General features: G+C 43.3%; 1 protein-coding gene across 1 annotated transcript; it reads right to left on the bottom strand.

The window, feature by feature from the left end:
* Positions 1 to 1,174: 1,174 nt before the first annotated feature.
* ZNF285 (zinc finger protein 285) lies at positions 1,175 to 15,416 on the bottom strand. Its single transcript, XM_060000643.2, is given in 11 exon segments — positions 1,175 to 1,624; positions 1,627 to 1,772; positions 1,774 to 1,847; positions 1,849 to 1,990; positions 1,992 to 2,461; positions 2,464 to 2,813; positions 4,757 to 4,913; positions 6,300 to 6,358; positions 7,132 to 7,182; positions 14,035 to 14,092; positions 15,402 to 15,416. Coding segments are annotated over 7 exon segments (1,557 nt in total). The 5' UTR covers positions 4,815 to 4,913; positions 6,300 to 6,358; positions 7,132 to 7,182; positions 14,035 to 14,092; positions 15,402 to 15,416; the 3' UTR covers positions 1,175 to 1,307.
* Between the last annotated feature and the right edge of the window lie 11,874 nt (positions 15,417 to 27,290).

Raw genomic sequence — 27,290 nt, 5'->3', positions numbered from 1 at the left:
AAGTCCGCATGCCGGAACTAAAGGTCCCTCATGCCACAATGAAGATCCTGCATGCCGCAACTAAGACCCGGCACAGCCAAAATAAATAAATAAATATATTTTAAAAGTTTTGAACTCGAATTCTAATGTTGCTTCCTTATGTGGACGCCAGTGACTGTGAAATATGTTGCTATTAAATCCCTCTGTACTAGGCAGTACAGCCTAGGCAATGTTGTAACAAATAAACTGCCCAAATCCCAGTAGTGTAACACAATAAATGTTTATTTCTCACTCAAAAGAAACAAAAACAAAAAAGTCCAACACAGATAGCCACCTTCCCATCTGGAAGAAACAGCCTCCAAAACCACCATGACAGGAAAGAGAAGCCTGGAGGACATGGACAGATCCTTATAAGGGCCAGTCCTGGAAGTAGCGCATATCACTTTTGCACACACTCCATTGGTTGAAACTCAATCACATGGGCCCACATTTAACTGCAAGGCCTGCTGGGAAATGGAGTCTTCCTATGTGCCCAGGAAATAGAACCAGTACGAATATGAATACATATCACTATCTCTGCCACACCCTAAAAATATCACTTCTACAGAGCTTCTCCTGTGTGGAAATTCTAATGCATTTGAAAACCTGAGTATGGCCTAATTCTTACCATACTAATAACATAGCTCTCATGTCTGAGCACTATTTTGAATGTTCTTAACGGAGCCTGTCTTTCTAGAGGAGACTCCAAAAACAAAAAACAAAATCACCTAAAGATTATGGCTGGACTGAAGTTCTTACTCTCCTCATCCCAATTAGAATTTCCTTCCTGGGCATATCCATTAATGGAAATTTGACCTGTAACTATTGCCACAAACAACCCATTTGTCAAGAATCACTTTCTAAATTCAATAAATAAATAAATAAATAAACAAAGCTTCAAAACCTAGAAAGAATCACTTTCTTTGCCACGACAGCAGACGGCAGCTGATGAGAGCTTCAAGGAAGGTGTTGAGATCCACAGTGGTTTCCTGGAGTGCCCTTAAGAACCACGTGCTTCAGTGCTGCCAGCTGACCTCACGGGTCGTCGTGTCCCTGTCCTTTGCTCCCCCCCGGCCCTCCCAATGGCTGAGTAAGCCTCTGTCATCTGGAACACGTAAGTGGCTTCTGTTTTCCTGATTGAACAGACTGACTACATTTATAATGTTTCTGTTCTCTTGTGCAGTCTTGGCTGAGTACGAAGGTCTGAGCTACATACTTCCTGAGCCTTGCCAGGCTCATGACATGCATAGTCCATCTCATCTCTATGTGCTGTCTGACGGGCAAGAGGATTAAGAGTTACGACCGAAGCCCTTCCCACATTCTTTACACTTACAGGGCCTCTCTCCCGTGCGGACTCTGAGATGAACGTGAAGATCGGAGTTCCGAATGAAGACCTTCCCACACTCGTCACATGCATGCGGTTTCTCTCGGGTGTGATCTCTCTGATGTAAGTGAAAATAGGAGCTGTAACTGAAGTCCTTACCGCACACTTGGCACATGTAAGGCTTTTCTCCCGTGTGAACTCTCCGGTGAGTGTGCAGAAACGAGCTGTAGGAGAAAGCCTTCCTGCACACGTCGCATTTGTAGGGTTTCTCCCCTGTGTGGACCTCTGGTGAATGTGCAGGCGTGTGCTTTGGCTGAAGCCCTTTCCACACTTGCCACACCTATAAGGCTTCTCCCCCACGTGCAGCCTCCAGTGGACTTGGAGGACGGAGCTGGAGCCGAAGCATTTGCTGCACTGGTTGCATTTGTAGTTTCTCTCCAGTGTGGACCCTCTGATGGACAAGAAGTCTGGAGCTCTGATCGAAGCCCTGCCCACACTCTGTGCATATTATAGGGCCTTTCCCCTGTGTGGACGCCCTGCTGGATACACAGAAGCGACCTGAATCCGAACCCCTTCCCACACATGTCACACGTGTAGGGCATCTCCCCCGTGTGGACTCGGTGACGGTTGTGAAGAGAAGAACTGCGCTTTGCCACATTCAATGCCTTTGTAGGGTTTGTCTCCCAAGGGGCCTTTCTGATTCCTGGGAAGGTCTGAGCTCTGTTTGCAGCCCTTAGCCCACTCCTGACCCTCACAAGTTTTCTCCCCTGAGTGGGTGTTATAGTGAACAGTAAGTCCTGAGCTCTGACTAAAGTCCTTTCCACACTGGTCATATTTACAAGATTTTTCTCCTGTGTGAGCGCTGTGATGAACAGGAGCATTTGCATCATCTATGAAACCCATTCTATAGTTATTACACCTGAAAGGTTGCCGCACTGCATAGACCACGTGACTGTGTTTGACTGCTGACTTCATAACCAAATGTTTCCCACAGCCGGTGTATCTGTAAGGTTCCTCTCCTTTACATTCTTGGAAATCATTACAATCACGTGAGGTCTGAAAGAAGATGCCATCACACTGAGCACATCCATCCAATTTCTCTTCCATATGAATTCTCTTGTGTACCTTCCCTGAGAATTCTCAGGCTCAATCATTATGTTGGCTTTCTTCCAAGATTCTGGGGTAAGGACCTGTGCCAGGCCTTTCCGAGCTGTGATGTCTTGGTTTTCTAAATTAATGGCATTTATTACATACCTTTCATTTTCAGACACTTCTGCCCACTCTTCACAGAGGGAAACATCTCCTTCTAAATATTGGGGACAATCTCCTTGAAGATGCATGACATAACCCTGACTCACACTCAATTCACTGATCCTTCGTTTCCAAATCTGCCAAAAGTAGAGCGCTTCTGGTGAGAGGTAACTCAACCCTTTTTCCTGAAGGTTCGAAATGTTGTTTTTAATCCTGTCTCCTATGAGGAGAAAGAGAATTTGGCTAAGTGAACAAGGAGATCATCTATCCAAAGGCTTTGAGGAAATGAAGTAGGATGGGATGAGAAGTTGCCACTGGCTCCTAGTCATATAGGAAACAATTAGAAACCCAGTAATTCTAATCGGTGAGCTGCTAATTAAAAACCAGGTATTGCAGGGAAATGAAAAGAAATCTTGGAAATAGTTTATAAAGGAAGAAATTCACCTCTCGGCTATAAGAGTAGTTGATAAAAAGCCTTTAATCATTTTGCTACAGAAGGCATGGGGAAGGCTCCCATATGATTCATGTAATATGCATAATAATGGAGTTCTGGACATGGTGAGAGGCACAAACGATCACAGGGACCTTCCAGGATCCTGTAAAAGGTTGCAGAAACAAGTAACAAGTCCTATCTCTTACGATGTCCCTTCCCTTACATCATTGTTATATGGGATAGAACTATCATGTATGTTTGTGTACAACCTTCACAACTGTACAGGGTGGGCCTACAGCTGCAGTGGGGATTGAAACGGGGATAACATTGTGAAATACGAGACATCCTTTTTATCTTTCCTGAGGTTCCCTGGCTTCATGAAGAGACAAAGTCCACCAAGATCCTGCCATCCAATTCCTTAACTTCTCCCCTTTGAGGTTACTGCAGAATCTCAAACAGCCATGGCTATGAGAATTGGCAGCATGAAACTGTCAATGGCCTGGCACCCAGGGACACAAGACTGTACTAAAGGGACATAAGAAACAGGGGTTTGAGGCAGAAGAGGATGGTCACACCCTTGGCACCCAAAAATAGGCTTCAAAATGTCACAAAAACCACGGTTAAAACCGTCTGGACACTGCTTCTGGTTCAAGGTAATTTTCTGAGTCATTTTATTGACAGTGACTCTGGTTCATAAGGTGGTGTCAGAGAAAAGGGAAACAGGTTTAAAGCAGCAGTTTTCCACCGGTTTTGACTGTACCCATAGTAAGAAAAGCATTTACGCTGTGACCCAGTACCTACACGTAGACACATACCATAAACTAAAATAGTTTTATCAGCTGAGATTTACCTTACCAGGTGCAATGTACTCTGATAAATCCTTTTGTGTTCTAGTCCATTTATCTATTTTGCTTTTCAAAAACTGCTAGTTACGACATGGTCACTTGATTTCAGGACTCACCAATGGGGTTGCATCCTGCAGAGTTAGCCCAAGGAGCCCTGTTTATAATCTATGGACATAGTGGTACTTAGTGTCACCTGGTTATTACAAGCACAGGGTCTACAGCCAGATTGGGAACGTTCAAATCCTAGTTCCTCTGACAAGCTGGGTGGCCCTGGACAAGTTACTTACCCACTCTGTGCCTCAGTTGTTTCCTCTGTAAAAGGGGGCCAATGATAGCAACTATCTCATAAACTAAACTGAGGTAATACATATCTGTATATGGGGCTCTGAGAAATTGAAATTAGGTTAGATATTGATCAGCACGGAAGCAAATCAGCAGACACTTATATTGCACTGACCACCAACCAGATCCTAATTTGGTTCCTTTAACACTAGTTTGTCCAAAACATTGGTTTCGCTCTAGAGGCAACCAAGGGACCAAGGTCTTGGTAATGTGTGAATTTTCTCAATCTCACTCTGAGAAATATGAGGAGAGAATGAGAGCCTAAACGTGTGAGGAGGTCAGGGTAGGCTGGCCAACTGCATCAGATGCCCACAGGGCAGGGGGCGCAGCGTTGACAAGGGCTCCCTCACCAACACCTTACAGGGGACCACCGGCTCACAGTTATCTGCTAAAACTCATGAACTGCAGGTTCCCACCTGCACGTGCATCTCTTAGGAGATTTCTCTCTGGTGGCCAAAGTTTCCCTTTGTGCTCCAACTGGAATATTCTATCTGGTTTGAAGCTGACCACTTGAGAAAATAGGACCAGTGGTTTGATGCTTACTTACAGGGAGGTCGCTGTCCTCACCCACAGAGACCAGGTTCCTGAAGTTCTCCAGCATCACGTCTTGGTACAGGTTTATCTGGGTGGAGTCCAATAGCGCCAGCTCTTCCGCGGTGAAGACCACAGCCACGTCCTTGACGGTCACAGTTTCCTAAAACTTCAAGCACATGCCACATTCATCATCTGCACAAGTGACCCCTGGAAGAAGAGCCATGTTGGAAGCTTTTGTGCCAGTCATTAAGTTGTGGTCTTCTTGCTCCAAACCCTCTTAGTTCCCTGACCAGGGACTGAACCCGGGGCCACGGCAGTGAAAGCACCAAGTCCTAACCACTGGACCGCCAGGGAATTCCTGCAAAATTTTTTTCTATAATCTCTTTTCACTAGAGAAGGCTTTATAAAATAATATCATGTATGGAAAAAAGTACTTAAAATTCTGCATTCACTTTGACTTCTTTTCCCCCAATTTAAAGATAAGTTACAATATACACGTGTACATATAATGAGAGAGAGAGAGAGAGCACGCACGCACATATTTCCATGTCCTAATATTTTCACCCACTTTATCTCACTTGATAGCAGCACAGGGTCGAGACAAGAGGACGAATGAAACCACAATAATCCATTGATCCAACACCAATCCAGTGGATGGACATGGAGTCCACGCCACCATCTTTTTTTTTTTCACTGTTATAAACAATGCTGTGATGATCATTCTTTGAACACTTGCTCTGACTTAGAATTCTTGGAGTGGGAAATACTGGAGCAGAGGTTTGCAGAACTTCTACAAGGGCTGAAATGCCCCTGCAGTTGTGTGGATGTACCCATTTCTCCATATGTTAGCTAACAGTGAACACCGATCTTTCAAATCTTTGGTCACCTGCTAGGAAAAGAATCACATCTTGTTTCAATCTGCATCACTTTGATTACTAGAGGCTGATCATCTTTTCATATGATTATTGGTCATTTGTTTTTCCTCTTTTCTCCCTTCCTGAACACGAAGGCTCAGGTCTTTATTCCCAGCTCCTGTTTTTAAAATAAGGATATTAAAATTTTGTTGTGCATGAAGCTTTTTTCACCCAATATGCTGTCTTTTAACTTTGTTCATGGTATAAGTTTTGGTAGCGTGTATTACGTGGAGAATACAGCATCTGGAAATGAATGAGAAGAAATGTGCCACTGAGGAGAAAAACCTGGGCAGAAAAGGAGGATTCATTATTTGGAGTCACCTCTCTACATAATGTGGGCTCAGGGCCCTGAGATGAAACCATTATTGACAGGCCGCATGTAGAGCAAACAGGCACATTACAGAGCCCTACAGACCTGGGCTCAAGTCCAGGATTCACCACTCATTTCTTCATCTCTAAAGCAGAATCATACCACCTCTCTCGCACAGCTATTTTGGGCATAAATGCACTGAGTAATGTAATGTGCTCACCTAAAATGTTTTTTCCCCCTCTTTTTCCTTTTACCAAGGGAGGGACGTATGTTTACTCTCTGATGCCTTACATTGTTATTTCTGGAGAGAAAAGAGAACTCGACCCACCTGAAGCTTGGTTTTGTCTTCCCCATCCTGGGAAAGGGCTGCGGCTTGAGAACGCAGAGCTGCAGGAGAAGAGGGAAGCATTGAGAAAGGTGGGGCCTGCCTGGGCGCTCTGACTACCCACCTGGACCTCAGGAATGTCTGCCCCCTTACAGACTGGTTTCTTTTCACTGGACGCAGCTCTTCATCCACCTCACATTTCCTCTCTCCACACCCGACTTAGATTCTCCCCCACCCTTCATAAGCTCTCAACTCTTTCCTCCCGCCTTGAGGAGGAAAAAGTCTCCGTGGTCACCCCTCCTAGGTTTCTGGAGCATCAGCAGTTTTATTTTATTTATTTTTAAACCAGATTTATTTGTTTATTTTATTTATTTATTTTTTTTTTAAAGCTGTTGGGGGTAGGAGTTTATTAATTAATCTTTTCTTTTCTTTTTTTTTTTTTTTTTGCTGTGTTGGGTCTTCGTTTCCGTGCGAGGGCTTTCTCTAGTTGCGGCGAGCGGGGGCCACTCTTCATCGCGGTGCGCGGGCCTCTCACTATCGCGGCCTCTCTTGTTGCGGAGCACAGGTTCCAGACGCGCAGGCTCAGTGGTTGTGGCTCATGGGCCCAGTTGCTCGGCGGTGTGTGGGATCCTCCCAGACCAGGGCTCAAACCCGTGTCCCCTGCACTAGCAGGCAGACTCTCAACCACTGTGCCACCAGGGAAGCCCAGCAGTTTTATTTATTCTCTGATCTTCCTGAACTGGAGAAGCAGAAGATCCAGTGGTTCTTCATTCTTGAGACTGTCCAAGCTCTGATGCAGAGCTTTGGATGGATACCTGGGCTCCCAAGTACCTACCTCCACCTCCACTCTCCAGAGCCTGCGTCTTGGTTTCCACGTTCCAGAGACCTGTGGGCTCGAGAAGGAACTTGACTTTATCTGAGTTCTTTCTTCTGGCCCCAAAGTTCACACCCTCTGGATGCCATTCATTCAGAGGATATGTACTGAACGGCTAAATGCACAGTCCCTGCTCTGGGGGAACTCACAGTCCAGAGAGCCATGAATGTCGCAGATGGCTGTACAGTCAGAGGAGTGTCTGCAGGGAGGGCCCAGCAGCAGAAATCTTGCAGTGAGACACAGGGCCTTACAGAAGGGTACAGATCCCACCAACATACAGGATCTGTGCCCTGTGAAGTAAAACCTGGAGTGCAAAAGCTTCACTAACGCACCAGTCTGGGGATTGCAAAAATAAAAACTCCACATCCCTGCCCTCAAGGATTCTAAAAATCAGGATATGACAATGGAATGCTACTCAGCCATAAAAAAAGAATGAAATAATGCCAGTTGCAGCAACATCAATGGACCTACAGATTATCATACGAAGTGAAATAAGTCAGCCAGAGAAAGACAAATACCATATGATATCACTTATATGTGGAATCTAAAATACAACACAAATGAACTTATCTACGAAACAGAAACAGACTCACAGACATAGAGAACAGATTTGTGGTTGCTGGTGGAGGGGGCGGGGAGGGATGGAGTGGGAGTTTGGGATTAGCAGATGCAAACTATTACATATAGAATGGATAAACAACAAGGTCATACTGTATATCACAGGACCTATATCCTGTGATAAACCATAATGAAAAAGAATGTGAGGGACTTCCCTAGTGGCACAGTGGTTAAGACTCTGTGCTCCCAATGTAGGGGGCCTGGGTTCAATCCCTGGCCAGGGAACTAGATCTCACATGCATGTTGCAACTAAGAGTTCGCATGCCACAATTAAGGAGCTTGAGTGTCGCAACTAAGGAGCCCACGTGCCGCAACTAAGGAGCCCGCCTGTCGCAACTAAGACCCGGCACAACCAAATAAATAAATAAATAAATATTAAAAAAAGAAAAGAATATGAAAAAGAGTGTATATGAATGTGTAACCGAATTGCTTTGCTGTATAGCAGGAATTAACACAACACTGTAAATCAACTATTCTTCAATAAAATAAATTTTAAAAAATAAAAATAAAAATCAGGATATGGGTGAGCAAATGTCTTCTAAATCAGAGTTTGTAACCTCTCCTGTTCCATGACCTCCTTTGACAGTTGGGTGATATTTATGGACTTCTGTTCAGAATAATGTTTTAAATGCATAAAATAAAACACAGGATGATTTTAAAAGCTAATTACACTTAAAGACAACCTTCAAAAATATTAAAACATCAAGTGTGTGCTTCATTATTAATTATCAAGAATGAATCAACTACTGTAATTTCAAAATAGTAATGAGCAAAAGCAATATTTTGAAACATCTACACCAACTGTATTATAAGAATATCTATGATTTATGGGACTTCCCTGGTGGCGCAGTGGTTAAGAATCTTCCTGTCAATGCAGGGGACATGGGTTTGATCCCTGGTCCAGGAAGATCCCACATGCTGCGGAGCAACTAAGCCCATGCACCACAACCAAGCCTGCGCTCTAAAGTCCGTGAGCCACAACTACTGAGCCCACGTGGCTCAACTACTGAAGCCCACGTGCCCAGAGCCTGTGCTCCACAACAAGAGAAGCCACCGCAATGAGAAGCCCGTGCACCGCAACGAAGAGCAGCCCACACTTGCCACAACTAGAGAAAGAGAAAGCCCATGTGTAGCCACAAAGACCCAACGCAGCCAAAAACAAATAAATAATTAAAAAAAGAATATCTATGATTTACATGGATAACAGAGTCACAGGTTCTGCTAATACTATTGCGGTTTGCTGCCTACATTCATAATGGAAGGAAATGCTGATTTTCAGTTTGACCAGTATACATTTTTTCCCACTCAAGTTCATGGACCTGCTGCATTACACCATGGACTCGAGTTCAAGAACTCCTTTTCTAATGAAGCCTTCTCCTGCCAGCACCAGATAGGATGAACCACTCTGGGACCCAGCCACACTATGTTTACAATGCTGGCTTAGGGCTTCCCTGGTGGCGCAGTGGTTGAGAGTCCGCCTGCAGATACAGGGAACACGGGTTCGTGCCCCGGTCCAGGAGGATCCCACGTGCCGCGGAGCAGCTGGGCCCGTGGGCCGTGGCCGCTGAGCCTGCGCGTCCGGAGCCTGTGCTCCGCAACGGGAGAGGCCACAACAGTGAGAGGCCCACACCGGAAAAAAAAAAAAAAATGCTGGCTTAGCACCTTTCACACAGCCTGCCTTGTTAACATCTCTAAATCACTGATGGACTCCAGTCTTCTTCCTTTATTTATCTTCACTATCTTGGACAGGTGTGGCCCCTCGGATGCACTTAGCAGATCCCATCAACAGGTTGTGATGCACCCAGAAGAACAGAACTCTTGAAATCAGCCTGGAGCTAGAGAGTAAGTAATGCAAAGACACTGACCGGGAGCTTCCGCCTTCCCTTACCTGTTTTTCCCTTAGATCCAAGCCACAGGGCAAATTCAGACAGATACACCTGCTTGGGATGTCCACTCTAAGATGCTCCCTGGCCTGTGGCGCTTCAGGAGCTCAGGTGTCCACCTTTCCTCTAACCACCTGTCCTGGACCTTCACACAGCCTGCTCTGCCAGGCACCTGTCTCACACCATGTGTGCCCTGCCCTGCACTAGGATCGCTCTCTCCAAAGCAAATGTGGAAGACTGGTTCACCTGCTGACCTCCTGTATGGAGGATAAAGGGCAAAGGAAAGCAGAGGGCAGGTCTGTAACGAGTCCTCCACAACAATGCCTTTCAAACTCAACTCCTTAGGATCCTCCAGGACTGTGCTTTGCAAACTTTAGAGTTTTTAAAAATCACCACAAGAGATTGCTAAAACAGACTGCTGGATGCCACCTCCAAAGATTCTGATGCAAGGGCTCTGCAGTGGAGCCCAGGGATCTGTATTTCTAACAAGTTTCCAGGTGATGCTGATACAGCTGCCCCAGGGACCACCCTTTAAGCAGCACGTGCTAAGATACTCTTTGCTGATTTCCAAGGTTTCCAGGGGCTTCTAGTTTGTACAGAATCTCCTTGTGGTTCCTCCTCATGTCCCTGACCTCCAAGAGTTAGGGCTGCCTCAAGATTCAGTCCAGGAAGTTCTTCTCTATCTCGACTCATCACTCTCTTGGTGAACACATTCGACTTCATGACTTCAAAGCGCATCCATATGCTGATGACTCAATGCCAACCTGACGGCTCCACTCGGGTGTCCAAAAGGTGTCTCAAACATGCCCCCAAACCAAATTCCAGATTGGCCTCTAGAGGTCCCCCTCCCCTTTCAAATCCCTTTCAAATAAGCAGGCGATATATTCTGGAGCAATCCTTGATTTCTCTCTTTTTCATACTCCACATCCAATCAGCAGCAAGAATCTTCAAAGTATAGTCAGACTCAGACCAATTCTTCTTGCTGTCACCATCCAAACCACCATCTTCCCTGCCTGAAATACTCCAGTAGCCTCCTAACTGGTCTCTCTGATTCTATTCCAGTCCTGCCTGCAAGTCTATTTCCTACAAAGCAGCCACAGTGGTCTCTCTCTTTTTTTTTTTAAATTAAAAAATACTTGATTGTTAAAAAATGCTAACCAGGCTTCCATGGTGGCGCAGTGGTTAAGAATCCGCCTGCCAATGCAGTGAACACGGGTTCGAGCCCTGGTCCGGGAAGATCCCACATGCCGCGGAGCAACTAAACCCGTGCGCCACAACTACTGAGCCTGCGTTCTAGAGCCCGTGAGCCACAACTACTGAAGCCCACGGGCTTAGAGCCCATGCTCTGCAACAAGAGAAGCCACCGCAATGAGAAACCCATGCACTGCAACGAAGAGTAGCCCCCGCTCGCCGCAACTAGAGAAAAGCCCACGTACAGCAACAAAGACCCAACGCAGCCAAAAATAAAATAAATTAAATAAATAAATTTTTAAAAAATGCTAACCATCGTTTGAGCTTTCAGAGAGTAATAATATTTTGTCTGGTGGAGGGTCCTGCCTTCATGCTGACGCTGCTGACAGATCAGGATGGTGGTTGCTGAAGGTTGGGGTGGAGGTGGTAATTTCTTAAAATAAAACAATGAAGTTTTAAAAATATAAAGTCATGTCACTTCTGTGGCCAAAACCTTCACTTGACTCACAACCTTCGTCCTTTCGATGGCCAAACGACCTTACACTATGAGGCCTCCCGAGACCTCATCTCCTACTTACCCTTCCTCTTTCTCATTCTCATCAGCCTCTCTGGCCTTCGTACTGGTTTTCAAATAGACCAGTCATACGCCCACCTCAGGGCCTTCACTGCCATTCCCTCTCCCCAGATGTCCACAGGCCCCCTACCTCCTTTGGGTCCCTATTCAGGCATCACCTTCTCGGTGACAGCATCCCTGGTTATCCCACTTCAAGCTCCCAGTCCCTCCGCCAGCACTCCCAAAGCCCTTTTCCTGCTTCGTTTTTCTCCATGAAACTTCTCATCTAAACTGCCACCTGTTTTTCTTGTTTACTGTCTTTCTGCGCCCACTAGAACGTGAGCTCTCTGAGGGCTGGGATTTCAGTCTGCTCCTGGCACAATGTAGGTGCTCAATAAATATTTATTAAAAAAAGTTTTTTTTATTATTGAAGTATAGTTGATTTACAATGTTGTGTTAATTTCTGCTGTATAGCAAAGTGACTCAGTTATACACATATATACATTCTTTTTTATACTCTTTTCTATTATGGTTTATCCCAGGACATTGAATATAGTTCCCTGTGCTATACAGTAGGACCTTGTTGTCCATCCATTCTATAGATAATAGTTTGCATCTACTAACCCCAAACTCCCAATCCATCCCTCCCCCACCCCTCAATAAATATTTAAATGGAGACTGGGACTTGCCTGAACTCAGCCTGCTGCTACCTGGATCCTGGGTCTGCTGATACCAGTTATAGAGCAGAATGGATTTTGTTCCGCAGCTCGTTCACTTAGTAAATTACATGCTAAGGACCATGCGGGGTGTGTCGGGACACAATGGTGATCAGGGCAGGAAAGGATTCTGCACTCAAGCTGACATTCCAGCTGGGAAGACAGCACACATTGACTGAAATTCTACCATGTGACAGCTGCGTGGGATATAAAGAAAGATACCGTCCCTGACCATGTGATGCTCACACTGCAGGGAGAAAGAGGATGACAGAAATAATTGGTGACAAAGGCAGTGGGATGAAGAGGTAACGGGAATAATAGATACTGCAAAGGTAGAAGTAACAGATGAATAAAATTATGATGAATAAGATTATGTACGGGGATGAAAAGGAGGAGAACTCAAATGTGAGTCTGGGTTGAAACTTGAGGAAAATGGGGAAATTATGATGTTTTAACCTAGACAGCAAAAGGAGGAGCCAGGTTTTGGAAGTTACAGCTCTTGTCTCTCAATATTGGGAGCTGTGCAATGGTTTGGGTTCAAATTCTGGCTCAGCCACTTGGTAGCTGTACTAACACTAGAAGAGTGACAAACCTCTGAGTCTGTTCTTTCTTCTGTTAAATGAAGATAATATTCCTTACTTGCAGAGTGGAAAGAATTAATTCTTTCTCATACACATATACATGCCTACCTATTTGAATGAAGCTCATAGCCCAGTTCTTGACACATAGAAAATCCTCTATAAACTATTATCATTGCTGTTATTCATTCCTCCCCAGGCACTAACCTCAGAATACAAGCATCCTTTCATTTAACAAATATACGTTCAGTGCCTAACTACATCTTGGATGCTACAACAAACACTGGGGATGCAGCAGTAAATAAGACGGGCAAGGTACTTGTTCTTATGCCTTCTGGTGGGTAAACAAATCTACAAAGGTGATCAGCGATTACAAAAAGGACAATGAAGAAAAGGAAACACATGTGACAGATTCTTGTTTACCCCCAGAATGTAAGTTCTCTCAGACAGAACATTGGAGGCAGGTTTGGGAGGGGCAACATTAAATCAGGTGGTCATGGAAGGTCTCTAAGACCCGCATGAAAATAAATCAGTTGTGTAAAGATCCGGCATGAGAAGAGTACAGGGGGAAGTGCAAGGACAAAGGCCCTGACTTCTGGTGATAACATCTCCTGGCCAAGTGACACTTGTTAGGTTTCTTAACCTTTCTAAGCCTCAGTATTCTTATCTGTAACATGGGACTAATATTATCTAACTTCTGCAGTTACTGAGCAAATTAAATATATATTAATTTACTCAGGGACTTCCCTGGTGATCCAGTGGCTAAGACTCCGCACTCCCAATGCAGGGGGGGCCTGGGTTCGATCCCTGGTCAGGGAACTAGATCCCACATGCCACAACTGAGACCACGGTGCAGCCAAATAAATAAATAAATAATAAATAGAAAAATTAATTCACTCATTCAAATATTTATTGACAGGCTACTATATGCCACACACTGTTCCAGGGACCAGGGATACAGCAGTGAAAGCCCTCAACATAATAACTGTTATATAATAAGCACTTAATTAACGCATACCATTAGTTACTATTATTACCTCTTTCCTACACGTAGCACATCCTTGAAACAGTGTAAGCCTGAGCGATCTACTGATCAAATGAACCACTACTAGAAGCCAAGGAGAGAACATACGAGTAAGACACCAGGAAATTCCCCAACCTTAGAAGAAACCCATTTCTGAATGAAGGGGGTAAGCCTGAGGGGCCTGAACGGGACATGTGTCAAAACCATGGGATAAACAATGAGGTCGGAAAAACAGGTCTCCACCTGGGAAGACAGCAAGCATTGACATAAAACAACAACAAGAGACCAAAGTCCTACTCACCTGGAGCTCCAGTGGCAAGAGACCTGGGATTATTCCGTCCTCTTTGATGCAGTTCTCTCTGGCAAAGAAACAGTTGGAAGAGAACAAGAAAAGAAATGAGCCATGAGATAACATGATGTTATCATAATTCCCAACACACCACAGGGAAAAATCTCTGAGCACCAGCTGGATGTAATCTACTCCTATTAATTACTTCCTTCAGGTGTCCTAGAAAGGCACCACCCTCCCTACAGGACTCAGAGAGAAGGTCCCATGCCAGTCCTGCTTTGTGCCTTGTCTACAAGCCTGCACTCACTGTAGCTCCCAGGAGACAAAAAGAATCAGGACACAGTCTCGAATTGAATTCAGAGCTGTGACTCCCACATGCTATGTGACATTTAAATTTTGGGGGGAGGGGGAAGGATTTTTTTTATTGAAGTATAGTTGATGTACAATATTATATGTTATAGGTGTACAATATAGTGATTCACAGTTTTTGAAGGTTATACTCCATTTATAGTTATTATAAAATGTTGGCTATATTCCCTTTGTTGTGTAATAAATCCTTGTACCTTATTTTATACACAACAGTTTGTACCTCTTAATCCCCTACCCCAATCTTGCCCCTCTCCCCACTGGTAACCACTAGTTTGGTCTCTATATCAGTTTGTGACATTTAGAGCGGAATTCAACCTGTGCGTACCTCAGACGCGACAAAAACCAGATGCAGCAACAATACATCAGCAAAAGAATCTTTCACAACTTGCACAGTGCTTTAAAATTCTCCAAGGAACACATACAGAACATGAAGATTCAACTTCAGCAGCTCTTTACAGAAATGCCTTCACAGAAAGAGATATGGGAACATATGTATATGTATAACTGATTCACTTTGTTATAAAGCAGAAACTAACACACCATTGTAAAGTAATTATACCCCAATAAAGATGTTAATTAAAAAAAAAAAAAAAGAAAAAAAGAAATGCCTTCACAGACAGAAATCTCTGAAATTAGTACAGAAGTGGGTGGGTGGCTACCATGAAAGAAGTCAAGATACCATCAATCCGCGACTGCCTGGATTGGAGTCTCCCAAACGGGACATGCCCGTCTCAGAGTCAGAGCTGCCGGCCTCAAACTGCTCCTTCCGAGCCTGAGGGGTACCAAGGGCTGCCGGCCCGAGCCCCGCCCCCCATCCCCCCACACCCCGGGATGCTCGGCGACCCGCTTCCTCAAACCCTTCCTTCGCCAAGCCGAGCTCGTTGAAATTCCCTGGTTCCGACCCTCCGCCATTCGCCGCCCTTTCCCCCTCAGATCCTTGAGATCTGGCCCCTGTGCCTAAGGCCGGAACAAAGACCTCCAAGAACACTCACGTCCCTTTCCCTACTCACCGTCGCATAAGAAACCAAAGCAGTGGTGCGCCGACAGGAAGCGGAAGTGGGCGACTAGGGAGGGCCCGGACTACACTTCCCAGAACCCTCTGCGGCGCGCTGTCTTTGAGTCCAGATGGTGATGGAAATAAGCGTCCGCCTGGAGCTTTGCCAGACGCGTGGCGGAGGGCAGGGGGCGCTCAAGATTGCAGCGCTCAGCTTTGGGGCGCCGCTACACTTTGCTTAAAACAAAGAGAGTTAGGGACTTCCCTGGTGGTGCAGTGGTTAAGAATACGCCTGCCAATGAAGGGGACACAGGTTCAAGTCCTGCTCCCGAAAGATCCTACATGCTGCGGCACAAATAAGCGCGTGCGCCCCAACTACTGCGCCTGCGCTCTAGGGCCAGCGAGCCGCAACTATTAAGTCCGCGTGCCACAACTACTGAAGCCCACACACCTACAGCCTGTGCCCTGCAAGAAGAGAAGCCACACCAATGAGAAGCCCATGCACCACAAGGAAGAGTAGCCCCCGCTCACCACAACAAGAGAAAGCCCGCACGCAGCAACGAAGACCCAATGCAGTCATAAGTAAATAACCTTATTTTTAAAAAGTTACCACTCACTACTAACATGTTCACATTGCAGGAAATCCGACAATATTCTCAAACAAATCCACAATCCCTGACAGGGGATACAAAGCATTACTGATGCTTTGGTGTAAACTATATATAATTATTATATATTTATATATATTAAGTATATAACTTACATATAAAAATCATATGTATTATATATGTATACATATTGTATTATATTACATATTTACATATATATCTAATTCCAAAATAGTGCATGGTCAATGTTAAGAAAACACAGGAGAAAAGTAAGAAAAAAAAAAGGAAAAATGTAAGAAAAAAGGACGAAATTAAAGTCGTCTGTAATCCTAGCACCCAGAAACAATCATCATTAATATCTTGGCCCATTTACTTCCCGATCCTCTATGACAGTAAATATGTATTAAAAATATTTTTCTCCCTACAAAATTGGCATATTTTGGAACTTTTTTCTCTCACTTTATATATCATGGGTAGCTTTCCACGTTACTAAATAATGGAATCATTTAAAGTGGTTGCCTAGGATTGTTCAGTTTTAGATGTTACAGCCTTGTCCTCCAATGAAGTTATGCTTCCAGTCTTAGTGTATCAAAACTAGGGATAATAATTTTCTTGAAATTTTCCCAATTTGATAAACCAAGCACAGTGTCTCATTATGGAGATGTTGAATAGATGTTAATATATCAGTGGTGGGTGAATTGCCTATTTATGTAGCCTTTGCCCAGTTATCATAACTGATTTGAAATGTTACCATGTCAAATACTAATTATGGTTCATACTCAAATGTACGTTCTGAATGCTCTGTTTTCTTCTAGGGATTATTCCAGCTGTTTGGGTTTTAAGCTCTTTCTTTTTTTTTCTGTTTTGTTTCCCCTGTAGGTTTATCCTGCTTTCATCTTATCTCCATTCCTACTGATTTCTTAATCCTCAATTGTTTTTCATTCCACTTCCCAATTTGAGTTCTATGATTCATGTATTGGTTATATTTTGCTGTTGTGATAACAAGCATTTAAGGTTATGGAAACTGCTAAAGATTTTGGCAAACTATAAAATTTAATATTCCCTGTTTAGATCAATGCTTTCCTCTACCTTACATGAACATCCTTTAATTGTGAGTTTAAATTCCCTTATAAACCAAGATTAAATAGTAAGAGATTTTAATCTTGCTAGTGATGGTTTTAATTATTTTTTGTTTTAGTGTCTTGACATATAAAAATTTTAACTGAATGATTTCTGTGTTATTCTATGTATATATACATATATGTGTGTATTTTACAATTTAATATTTTGTTTCCTCATTGCTTTTTGGTCATAGACAGTGGATCACAATCCAATCTGCTTAGCTGAATTTCCAGAGAAATTATAATAAATATATATTCCCAGCCCAACATCCTACTTTTAACTCACTTAATCACAAATCTAGGCTAGGGCACAGGAAATAGCATAATTTTAGACAGCCAGGGAAAATTTGAAATTGGCTTTTAGGAAGCTCTGGTCTACAAACTGTAAACAAGCCATATGTATTTCAATATAAGGTATCATCTCCTGAAGCTCTACCATTTTATCCATTATGTTATTGTATGAAGATGACTGAATATGTGGGTCAGTTCCTATGTGTATTTTACTTTTTCTACTGAATGCAAGAGGTGTGGTTACCCCCCAATTCTTCTCTATCACTAACGATTCATGATTATTATATTTATATAAGCATTATGGTTGGTACTTTTTTCCAGTAAACATTGATCTTTTCCTATTTAGTGCTCTTGACTTGATTTTTTTTTTTTTTTTTGGTTGGGGCTGCCTTTTGTTTATTTATTTAACCAGCTTTACTGAGATATAACTGACAAATAACATCGTGTAAAGTTAAGGTGTACAATGTCATGATTTGGTATATGTCTACATTGTGATATATAAGGTTAGTGAACACATCCATCACCTCATATAGTTACCTTGCTTTTTTGTGGTGAGAACATTAAGATTTGCTCTCTTAGCTTATTTCAAGTATACAGTAAAGTATTGTTAACTTTAGTCACTATGCTGACCATTAGATCCCCCGAACTTATTCATCTTATAACTGAATGTTTGTGCTCTTTGGCCAATATCTTCTCATTTCCCCCACCTCCCAGCCCCTGACAACCACCAATCTACTCTTTGTTTCTATGAGTTCAACCTTTTTAGACTCCACATGTAAGTGAGATCATACAGTATTTGTTCTTCTCTGTCTTTGCATTTGCCCTAAGTAAAAAAGGTCACCTTTTAAAAGTCCTGAGTGGCTAAAAACAAATATCCGAACTCCTTGCTGAGATCCCTTACAGAGGACTTCTCGCGCCTTCTTTTTTTTTTTAAAGTATTTACAAAGTTGTGTTCGTTTCTGGTATACAGCAAAGTGATTCATATATATATATATATATACATATTAATATATATTATATATATGTGTATATTTTTTTTCATACTTTTCCATTATGATTTACTATAGAATATTGAATATAGTTCCCTGTGCTATACAGTAGGACCTTGTTGTTTATCTGTTTTATATATAGTAGTTTGTATCTGCTAATCCCAAACCTCTAATTTATCCCTTCCTCACCCCCTTTCCCCTTTGGTAACCATAAGTTTGTTTTCTATGTCTGTGACTCTGTTTCTGTTTTGTAATTAAGTTCATTTGTATCATTTTTTTTTAGATTCCACATATAAGTGATATCATATGCTATTTGTCTTTCTCTTTCTGGGTTACTTCACTTAGTATGATAATCTCTAGGTCCATCCATGTTGCTGCAAATGGCATTATTTCGTTCTTTCTTATGGCTGAGTAGTATTCCATTTTATATATATATATATATATATATATATATATATATATATATATATATATATATACACACACACACACACACACCCCACATCTTCTTTATCCATTCATCTGTCGATGGACATTTAGGTTGTTTCCATGTCTTGGCTATTGTAAATAGCGCTGCTATGAATATAGGGCTGTATGTATCTTTTCAAACTAGAGTTTTATCTGGATATATGCCCAGGAGTGGGACTGCTGGATCATGTGCTTGCCTTCTTGTATATACTTGAGTGCCTAGAAAAAGAACCTGATAGAGCACAGTGATTATGTGGCAGGTCCCCTTTACTACTATAGTCTAACAAATGACCACAGACTTCGTGCCTTAAAACAACTACTTTATTACGCTCATGGGTTCTCTGGGTCATGAATTAGAAAGGGCACAGCAAGGATGGCTTTCCTCTGTTCCATGATGTCTGGAGCCTCAGCTGGGAAGACCCACAGGCTGGGTGGTAACTTGACAGCTGGGGAATGGAATTACATGACTGGTGGTTGAAGGAGAGGTTAAGCTGGGACCTCAGCTGGGGCTGTCAACTACAATACCTACACATGGCCTCTCCACGTGGTTTCCAAGCCTGCTTCACAGCACGGCGGCTGTGTTCCAAGTGCGAGTGCTCCAAGAGAACAAGGGGAAAGCTGCAACACTTTTTATGATTTGGCATCGAAAGTCACATATAGTGCTGCTGTCATCATCATCAAAAGCCTGTTCAGATTCAAGGGCAAAGAAGATCAATGCCCCTCCCCCGACCTCTCAGTGGGAGGAATGTTAAAGTCACAGTGTAAGAAAAGTATGGATTTTAGAGGATTTGTTGGAAAATATAATCTGCCATATGGTGCTTCCCCCGAAGTTATATTTTCTTCCCTTTCTTTTCCCATTTAGCCCACTTGGAATTTGAATACAAATGAGGATCTGTCCACATGGCAACCGTATCAATCAGCTATACTAACTCCCTATTCTCAGAAACCTCACTTTGATGCCTAGGGGACGTGGCCCTCTCCCTCCATCTTTAAAACCAACAATGGATCACTCTGGCCTGACACTTCTGCCTACCTCTTCCCTATTTACGGATACTTGTGATTATGTTGGGCCACCAGTACTCAGGGTAATCTCCTTACATTACAAGCAGCAGATTAGTAACCTTAATTCCATCTGCTATGACTTACCCAAGTAACATAGCCAGTAAGATGCCAATGAAATGTTGAAACGAATTTGTAATCAGGAATTCTTGGCTTCCAAGCTTGTGTTCTCTTCCCTAAATCCTGCTGCCCCATCGCAGAAACATCGGAGTGCAGGAAAATCGGAGGTTGAAGGTTGATTCATTGACTGAATGATATCTACATCCACCCCTCACATTGAAGGATGTGGGTGGTAGAGGATTCTTAGAAAATTTCTTCCTTGCTCCTCTGGAAAAGTTACAGGATGCCTTTCTCTCTCAGTTCAAATGGTAATGATAAAGCTGTGGACCACATCACATAACTCTGAGAAGAAACCATACCTTGAAGCATTTCTTGTGGACAGCAGAGAGACGAAATCAAAGTGAACCTTGATGATATTGTTAAACCAACACACCAACCAAACAACAGCAAAAGCCACCCCAAATGTGGAATAAAACTTTCTGATGATTGTGGGTGAAAGCATTACTTCCGATAGAGAAGTGGACAGTATTAACCTTGATATAGTCTCTGCAACAACTACTCTACTATGCTCATGGGTTCTCCAGCGTGACACAAGATTTTTGTATCCAAAAACCATGTCAGAGGTGGACAGTATTTTCAGTGATAAAAAATGTGATAATGATTATGTCATGGGACTAAGCATGAATTGTTCAATGTGAAATCCTCTTTGCTTTTGTTTTTTCAGATATGAAACACTGTGTGGCGTGCTCAAGTCATTAGTACACAAACGCTGAGAGACTGCTGTCTCCCCAAAATCGTGACCTTCCTGGCATTTGAAGACACTGTAGGGATGGTGCTGGCCTGCACTGCTCTTTCCTTGTCTATACTCACAGCAGTGATTCTCGGGATCTTTGTGAAAGATCAAGAAACCTCCACTGTCAAGGTCGAAAACTGGGTACTCAGCTCCCTTCGGCTCATTTCTCATTCTCCACTTCTTCTGCTCCTTACTTTTCATTGGTCAGCCTAACATGGTAACCTGCATCCTCCAACAAATGACATTTGGAGTTGTATGTACTACGTATCTCTACTATTTGGCCCAAACAATCACTGTGGCTGGTTCTAGGCTTCAAGGCCACGGTATCGGGGAGAAGGATGAGGTGGTACTTGTTATCAGGTGCTCCTACCTCTGTCATTCCCACCTGCTCTCTGGATTAAGGGATCCTCTGTGGAATCAGGCAGGAGGGTCACACTGCCCAGCCAAGGGCTGCCAATGGCCAATGTGGTAAAGTCGGCCATTAGAAGTGTCCCTTCTGTGGGCAAAGTGTGTGACAGTAGCTGGGGGACACAGGGGATTCTCTGAGGGCTGTGGGTGAAAAGATAAGGGACATGGGGGAGGAAACTGGTGAGTTCTGTGTGTTAGTAGGTGTTTCCTGTGGGCGATGGGCTGACTCCTGCAGAAATCTGGGGATGGTAAGAGAGTAGCATGTAGTTTGGTGAGTCAGGGCTGGGGGACCCTTCAGGGGAGAAGCCAGATGGGACTTCACTCTCTTTAGATGAAGACATGATTGAGGAGCCTGCAGCTCCCAGAGCCTCCTCCTTTTTTTTATGACCCCACAAATGGAGAGTAGTGTGCTGTGTATGTGGCAGGACGGGCGTGGGTCGGGTGGGGGGGTGGACCACGGTCTCGAGACAAATGCAGTAATAAACAAACAAAAGACACAGACTTACCAAGTGTTCTGTCCTCTGTCTTCTGAATCGGGTTCCACACAGGGAGGACTCTGTAAGGACCAAGTGCAGGCGGCTCAGGCAACCCAGACTGAACGCTGCTCTCCCCTGGGAAGATCTGAGCGGAGAGAAGCCGGGGTGGGCTCAAATACCAGGGAGGAGCGCGGGGTGGGGTGTGGGGGGCGGGGACGGGGGAAGGGGCGGGGCTTCACACCTTCTCACGCATCTCGTTCAGCTCTGGCTGCCAGACTCTGCCCAATACAAACTTCCTCTCCTAATTTGATTTAAAGTTAAAAGTTTGGCACAATTTAAGGCAAGAACTTAGAACTTTTGTGAGCCCGATATATTATAAGTTAATTCCATTTAAATACTTAAAACCGTTCTAGCGCTGTGGTTCTCAGGTTGTGGTCCTGGACCAGCAGAATCATTGCAAACCCCCAAACTCCACCCCAGACCTACTGAATCAGAAACTCTCGGGTCGCGACCCAGAAATCTGTGTTATAAGAAGCACTCCCTCTGATTCTGATGCATGGCAAAGTTTAAGAACCACCTACGTAAAGGAAAAGTTGTGTTTTTTTTTTTTTAAGTTGAGATATGTGTTGTATAAATTAAGATTTTGTTCTTATCATCTGGGGAAATGGAAGCTAGGGAGGTGGTGGATTGATTGCATTCGGGTGATTAGGTTAGGAATTCGATGGTTCTAGATCACTAGATCATCTAATTATTTAAATTATACTAAACCGTTTAAATTATACTTGTGTAAATTGGGGGGCAGTAGGAAACCAATTATAGTCTAATTTGTCCCAGATGTTTGGTAGATGGAGTACTGTTTTCCACAAGAGGAAGGAAGCCCATATTTCAATCAGGTTCTAGCACATCTGGCTGAGTGATGTGAGGCCCTCCAACCTTGAAAAATGGAAGCAACTGTTAAAAGCAAGGGGATTAAGAAAACCATACAAGAAGAAAAAAAAAAAAAAAAAGAAAAAAAAAGAAAACCATACAAGAAAAAGAACTATTGACCAGAATTCTACCTAGATATTTGGTTCCTAAACATCCCTCGGCCATATATTTAGTGTTGTTTTAGAGTTGGTATTTGTATTTCCCCCCCTTTATGGTTTGCCTCCTGGATAAATAATCTACACGTTGCCTGCCCCACCTCCACTCCCATTTCATGAAATGGGCCATATTCATTTACATATTTTTTCTTGTTTTCTTCCTAAGTTTTATCAAAGAGCAAACGAGCGTCTCATGGAAGGTGAGTTATCATTAATCCCAATCACTTTTTCCCCCTTATCTGCTCCCTTCAATGATAAACATGACCAAATACACCTGGGGCTGGGCTCCCTTATTTTTTTTTTTATTTATTTAATAGATCTTTATTGGAGTATAATTGCTTCAAAAGACTGTTAGTTTCTGTTGCACAACAAAGCGAATCAGCCATATGCGTACACGTCCCCATATCCCCTCCCTCTTGAGCCTCCCTCCCATCCTCCCTATCCCACCCCTCTACATCACCGCTGGACTCCTTTATTGATGGCATATTTATGTGTCCTTATAGAGCCGGTGGCCTATCCACCAGTAGCAAGTAATGAAGAGATCAACCTCCAGTGTCAGTCAGTGAGGGGCCTAAGCTGGAATTTTAGATGCCCCTTTCATTGTGAGATTAAAATGTATAGTTTCCAGATCTTCATCCTAGTGAAGGTGCCTTTTTCTGTATGGACCTCCATATAAGCCTGTTTTTCATATGTTATAAAATTAATGATGACCAACACTTGCCTGCAGGGCAACTGGAACTGACCAATATAATGCACCTTTATTTGAAGGCTATTAGAAGTTGAGTTTGTGCCTGTTGTGGACTGAATTCTTGTGTCACCTAACCAAATTCATATGTTGAAATCCTAACCCCCAATGTGATATTAGGGGGTGAGGGCCTTTGGGAGGTGGTTAGGTCATGAGGGTACCTCACAAATGGGATTAGTGCCCTTATAAAAGAGGCCTCAGAGACCTCAGAGTCCTTGTGAGAACAGAACAAGAAGATGTGCAGCGAACGAGCGGGAAGTGAGTCCTCAGACGCTGATACAGCCAGTTTAAAGTATTTTTGTTAGACCAGTCTGAACAGAATAAGAATGCCTTTCTTCAGCACGCTTGATACTGCATCTTACGAAGGACCCATGGCTCTGTATTGACCTACCTTGGTCCAGCTGTCTATGACTAATGGTTTCTCAATGCTCAAGGTGTTCCTGCTTGGCTGGCAGGAATTCCACACAGGTTAGTGGCCCCGGTGGCATATGTAACACCACCCAAATGTCTCTTGAAGTGTTTTTTAACCTATTATTCACAAGATAGCGCAAGCCCATTTCTACCTTTCTGCCTTAACATAAGCTACTCACCAAAGAGCCCTAGTTTCAAATTGCTGCTGCATCACTGATAGATCCCTAGGATGATGTGCAACCCAAGAGGCTGCTCAGCTTTTAAGGGTGTGAACTAGTCTCCATCTTTTACTTAAACATTTTTTTCTCATTCAGTGTCTTCTGACCAATTTGAATGTTTCATAAACACAACCCCCCCACAAACAATTTTATAGTTTCATTTAAAGCTAGAAACTTCAGTTTTCCTTGCATAAAAAAATGCAACTGGACTTTATCCAGAAGTAACAGAGAACAATACTCCAAACACAGTAGTCATCCCATCTTCCCATGTGAACATAGGAACCATGGTTGGATACTCATACAAGGTAGAGGCTACACCACCCGGGGATAGGTGTAGCCTGTGGTGACTGGTCATCCAGTTTTCTGGGGACACATCTTGGAACTGGCTGTATTGTATACAGGTCTAGATGATCAATACTATCAGTTATATCTAATTAAAGCACCAGATTACAAAAAGAGACTCCAACTCCCTCTACCCAGTGCAACATAAATACTAAAGCAGAGAGTTTCAGTGATGGAACCCCATATAATTAGTAGAGAATAGTAATACCAGAGACTACAGATAAACAGTTTTGAGATTTCATCAGAAAACCCTCTTCTGGTTTTTCCACAGGTTTGGTTCTTTTATAACCTAATCCCCACTACTAAAATTTCAGCACATTCCACTTATGATCACAGCTACGTATTACTTCTTAAAAATAAATTATCAATTAAAGTTAATGGCATGTCCATGAAGTTTTTTCAAGAGTACAGAAAAATCAGGAACTTACACCCATAGAAAGTTCCAGCATGCTACAAAATATCTGGCAGGGGTAGTGTGGTCCTAGTCCCTTCAGAAAGCAAGGAAAGGTGGAGAAACATGTGGACAAACCAAATATACAACAAGAAGAAGAACTTCCGGTCAGAAGAATCACCAACCTGCTGGATCTGTTGTGCAGTGAACCACAGGCATAGGTATCAACAGTCCAGATCTAAGCAAACACTGTCAGAGAGTAACTAGTAGAGCCTGGGCAGAAAAGAGGAACAATATTCCAAAGGAATATGTGTTTCAAGAACTTGATCCAACAGTTAAATGCCAGGAGTCCTCCCTGAAGAAGAGAGGAGGTGATCATGAAGACTGTCATGACCTCAGTAGAACACAGAAGATGTTAAAGAGTCCAGAAAGGTGCTAAAACTACTACGGAAAGGTTTATCAATCCTATTTATCAACCTGTTTCCACTGAAATGCCATCCTCAGTGGATTACAAATCAGTACCACATTGGCCATAAGATAGAAGGTCCAACTTTACTGTTCCAACATGAAGATCCACTTGGCAAATGCCAAAAGTGATATTTTAAAATTTAACAATACTATTTTTACTGCAAAGCATAATAAAACAGACATTGATTTAGTTAGACCCCCAAACAAATCCAAATGAGGATTAAATTATCCTAAGCAGTAAAAACTACCCATGTCACCAACTTGTTTGTGGTTTTACAAAAGCAGCTTTAGAAAGCTTTTGCATATCTACTCACAACCAAAGTTACTGAATATTTGCTTGGTAATTTGACCTGGTTTATAATCCCCCCATCCTTTTTAAATGCCCAGCATCTGAACCATCTTTTTACACGAGGAGTTTTTCACTAGAAATGGAATGGACACCACTCAGAGATCCCAGACTTGGAAGTGGAAGCAAAGATGTGAAGCCCTGGGTGAGGAAGAGACTACACATGTTTTTGGTTATAAGAGAGGTATGATAGGTTAAGTAGGAGGGTGCATATACATATTAGAGTAAGTGAAAATGGAGAGAGTGAAGAAAATGTTGACATATGGGCTAGGCAAGGGCCTGCTATACTGGAAATCTTTTGTTTTTTCCTTTGCTGTTGCTTAGCAAATGAGTAACAATTCTATGAATGACAAACTGCCCAAAGAATTAGTATGAGTGGAAGGTAGAGCCCATCTACAACTATGGACTCTCCAGGAAACACTAGGCACTGGTGGCCCTGGCATCTTAACCTTCCACACAACTCAGGTGCAGGCACAGCCTATGATCCACCAGAACCAGGCACTTGCCCAGACTTCGAATCAGAAGATATAGTTAGTTCTTTACTATATCTCAAGGAGCTTTGGGAACACTAAGGAACTCTCATGGCTCTGCAGCATGATTCAGCAGTTGTTTCTGTGAAGCCCTGAACATTGTCTTTCTTGCCAGTTCTTGAAGCCACCTAGTATCTTCTGAATCAGCTGGTTAGAACTGGCTCATGTGCTTTCCAATTAAGAACCCAGGCTGCTATAATTTGTAAAGAGCAATATGCAATTTACTGATGTGACTCATCAAGTCTTCTAAAGGGAAACTGAGTCCATGTGCAACCTCTTTCAGCAAACAGGAAGAATACTGATTTTTCAAGATAAAGTTCTAAAGGGTAGGTAAGATTAATTGGTCTTCTCAAGTACGTTAAATGAGACATATGAAATAAAGGGTACTGATTAAGTACAAAATCCAAAAGAAATTTAGAAATATAAAAGGCATATCTGAAAACAGCATCAAAAAGTCTGGATTCCCTCCCCACTCCAAGCTGAAATCTCTTTGGACAAAAAAAACACAAAAACAGGGGCTTCCCAGGTGGTGCAGCGGTGGAGAATCCACCTGCCAATGCAGGAGACACAGGTTCAAGCCCTGGTCTGGGAAGATCCCACATGCCGCAAAGCAACTAAGCCCCTGTGCCACACTACTGAGCCTGCGCTCTAGAGCCTGTGAGCCACAGCTACTGGAACCCACATGCCACAACTACTGAAGCCGACGCGCCTAGAGCCCACGCTCCACAAGAGAAGGCACCGCAATGAGAAGCCCGCACACTGCAACAAACAGTAGCTCCAGGGGCTTCCCTGGTGGCGGAGTGGTTGAGAGACCGCCTGCCGATGCAGGGGACACGGGTTCGTGCCCCGGTCCGGGAAGATCCCACATGCCGCAGAGCGGCTGGGCCTGTGAGCCATGGCCGCTGAGCCTGCGCGTCCAGAGCCTGTGCTCCTCAACGGGAGAGGCCACAACAGTGAGAGGCCCGCGTACCGCAAAAAAAAAAGAGTAGCTCCGGCTCACCACAATTAGAGAAAGTCCACGTGCAGCAACGAAAACCCAACACAGCCAAAAATAGATAAATAAATTAATTTATAAAAACAATAAAAACAAACAAACAAA

This window comes from Delphinus delphis, chromosome 20 (assembly GCF_949987515.2).
Source record: "Delphinus delphis chromosome 20, mDelDel1.2, whole genome shotgun sequence".
In the NCBI taxonomy this organism is placed as follows: Eukaryota; Metazoa; Chordata; class Mammalia; order Artiodactyla; family Delphinidae; genus Delphinus; species Delphinus delphis.
Note: the sequence above shows the minus strand (reverse complement) of the source record. Positions and strands in the feature narration are given on the sequence as shown.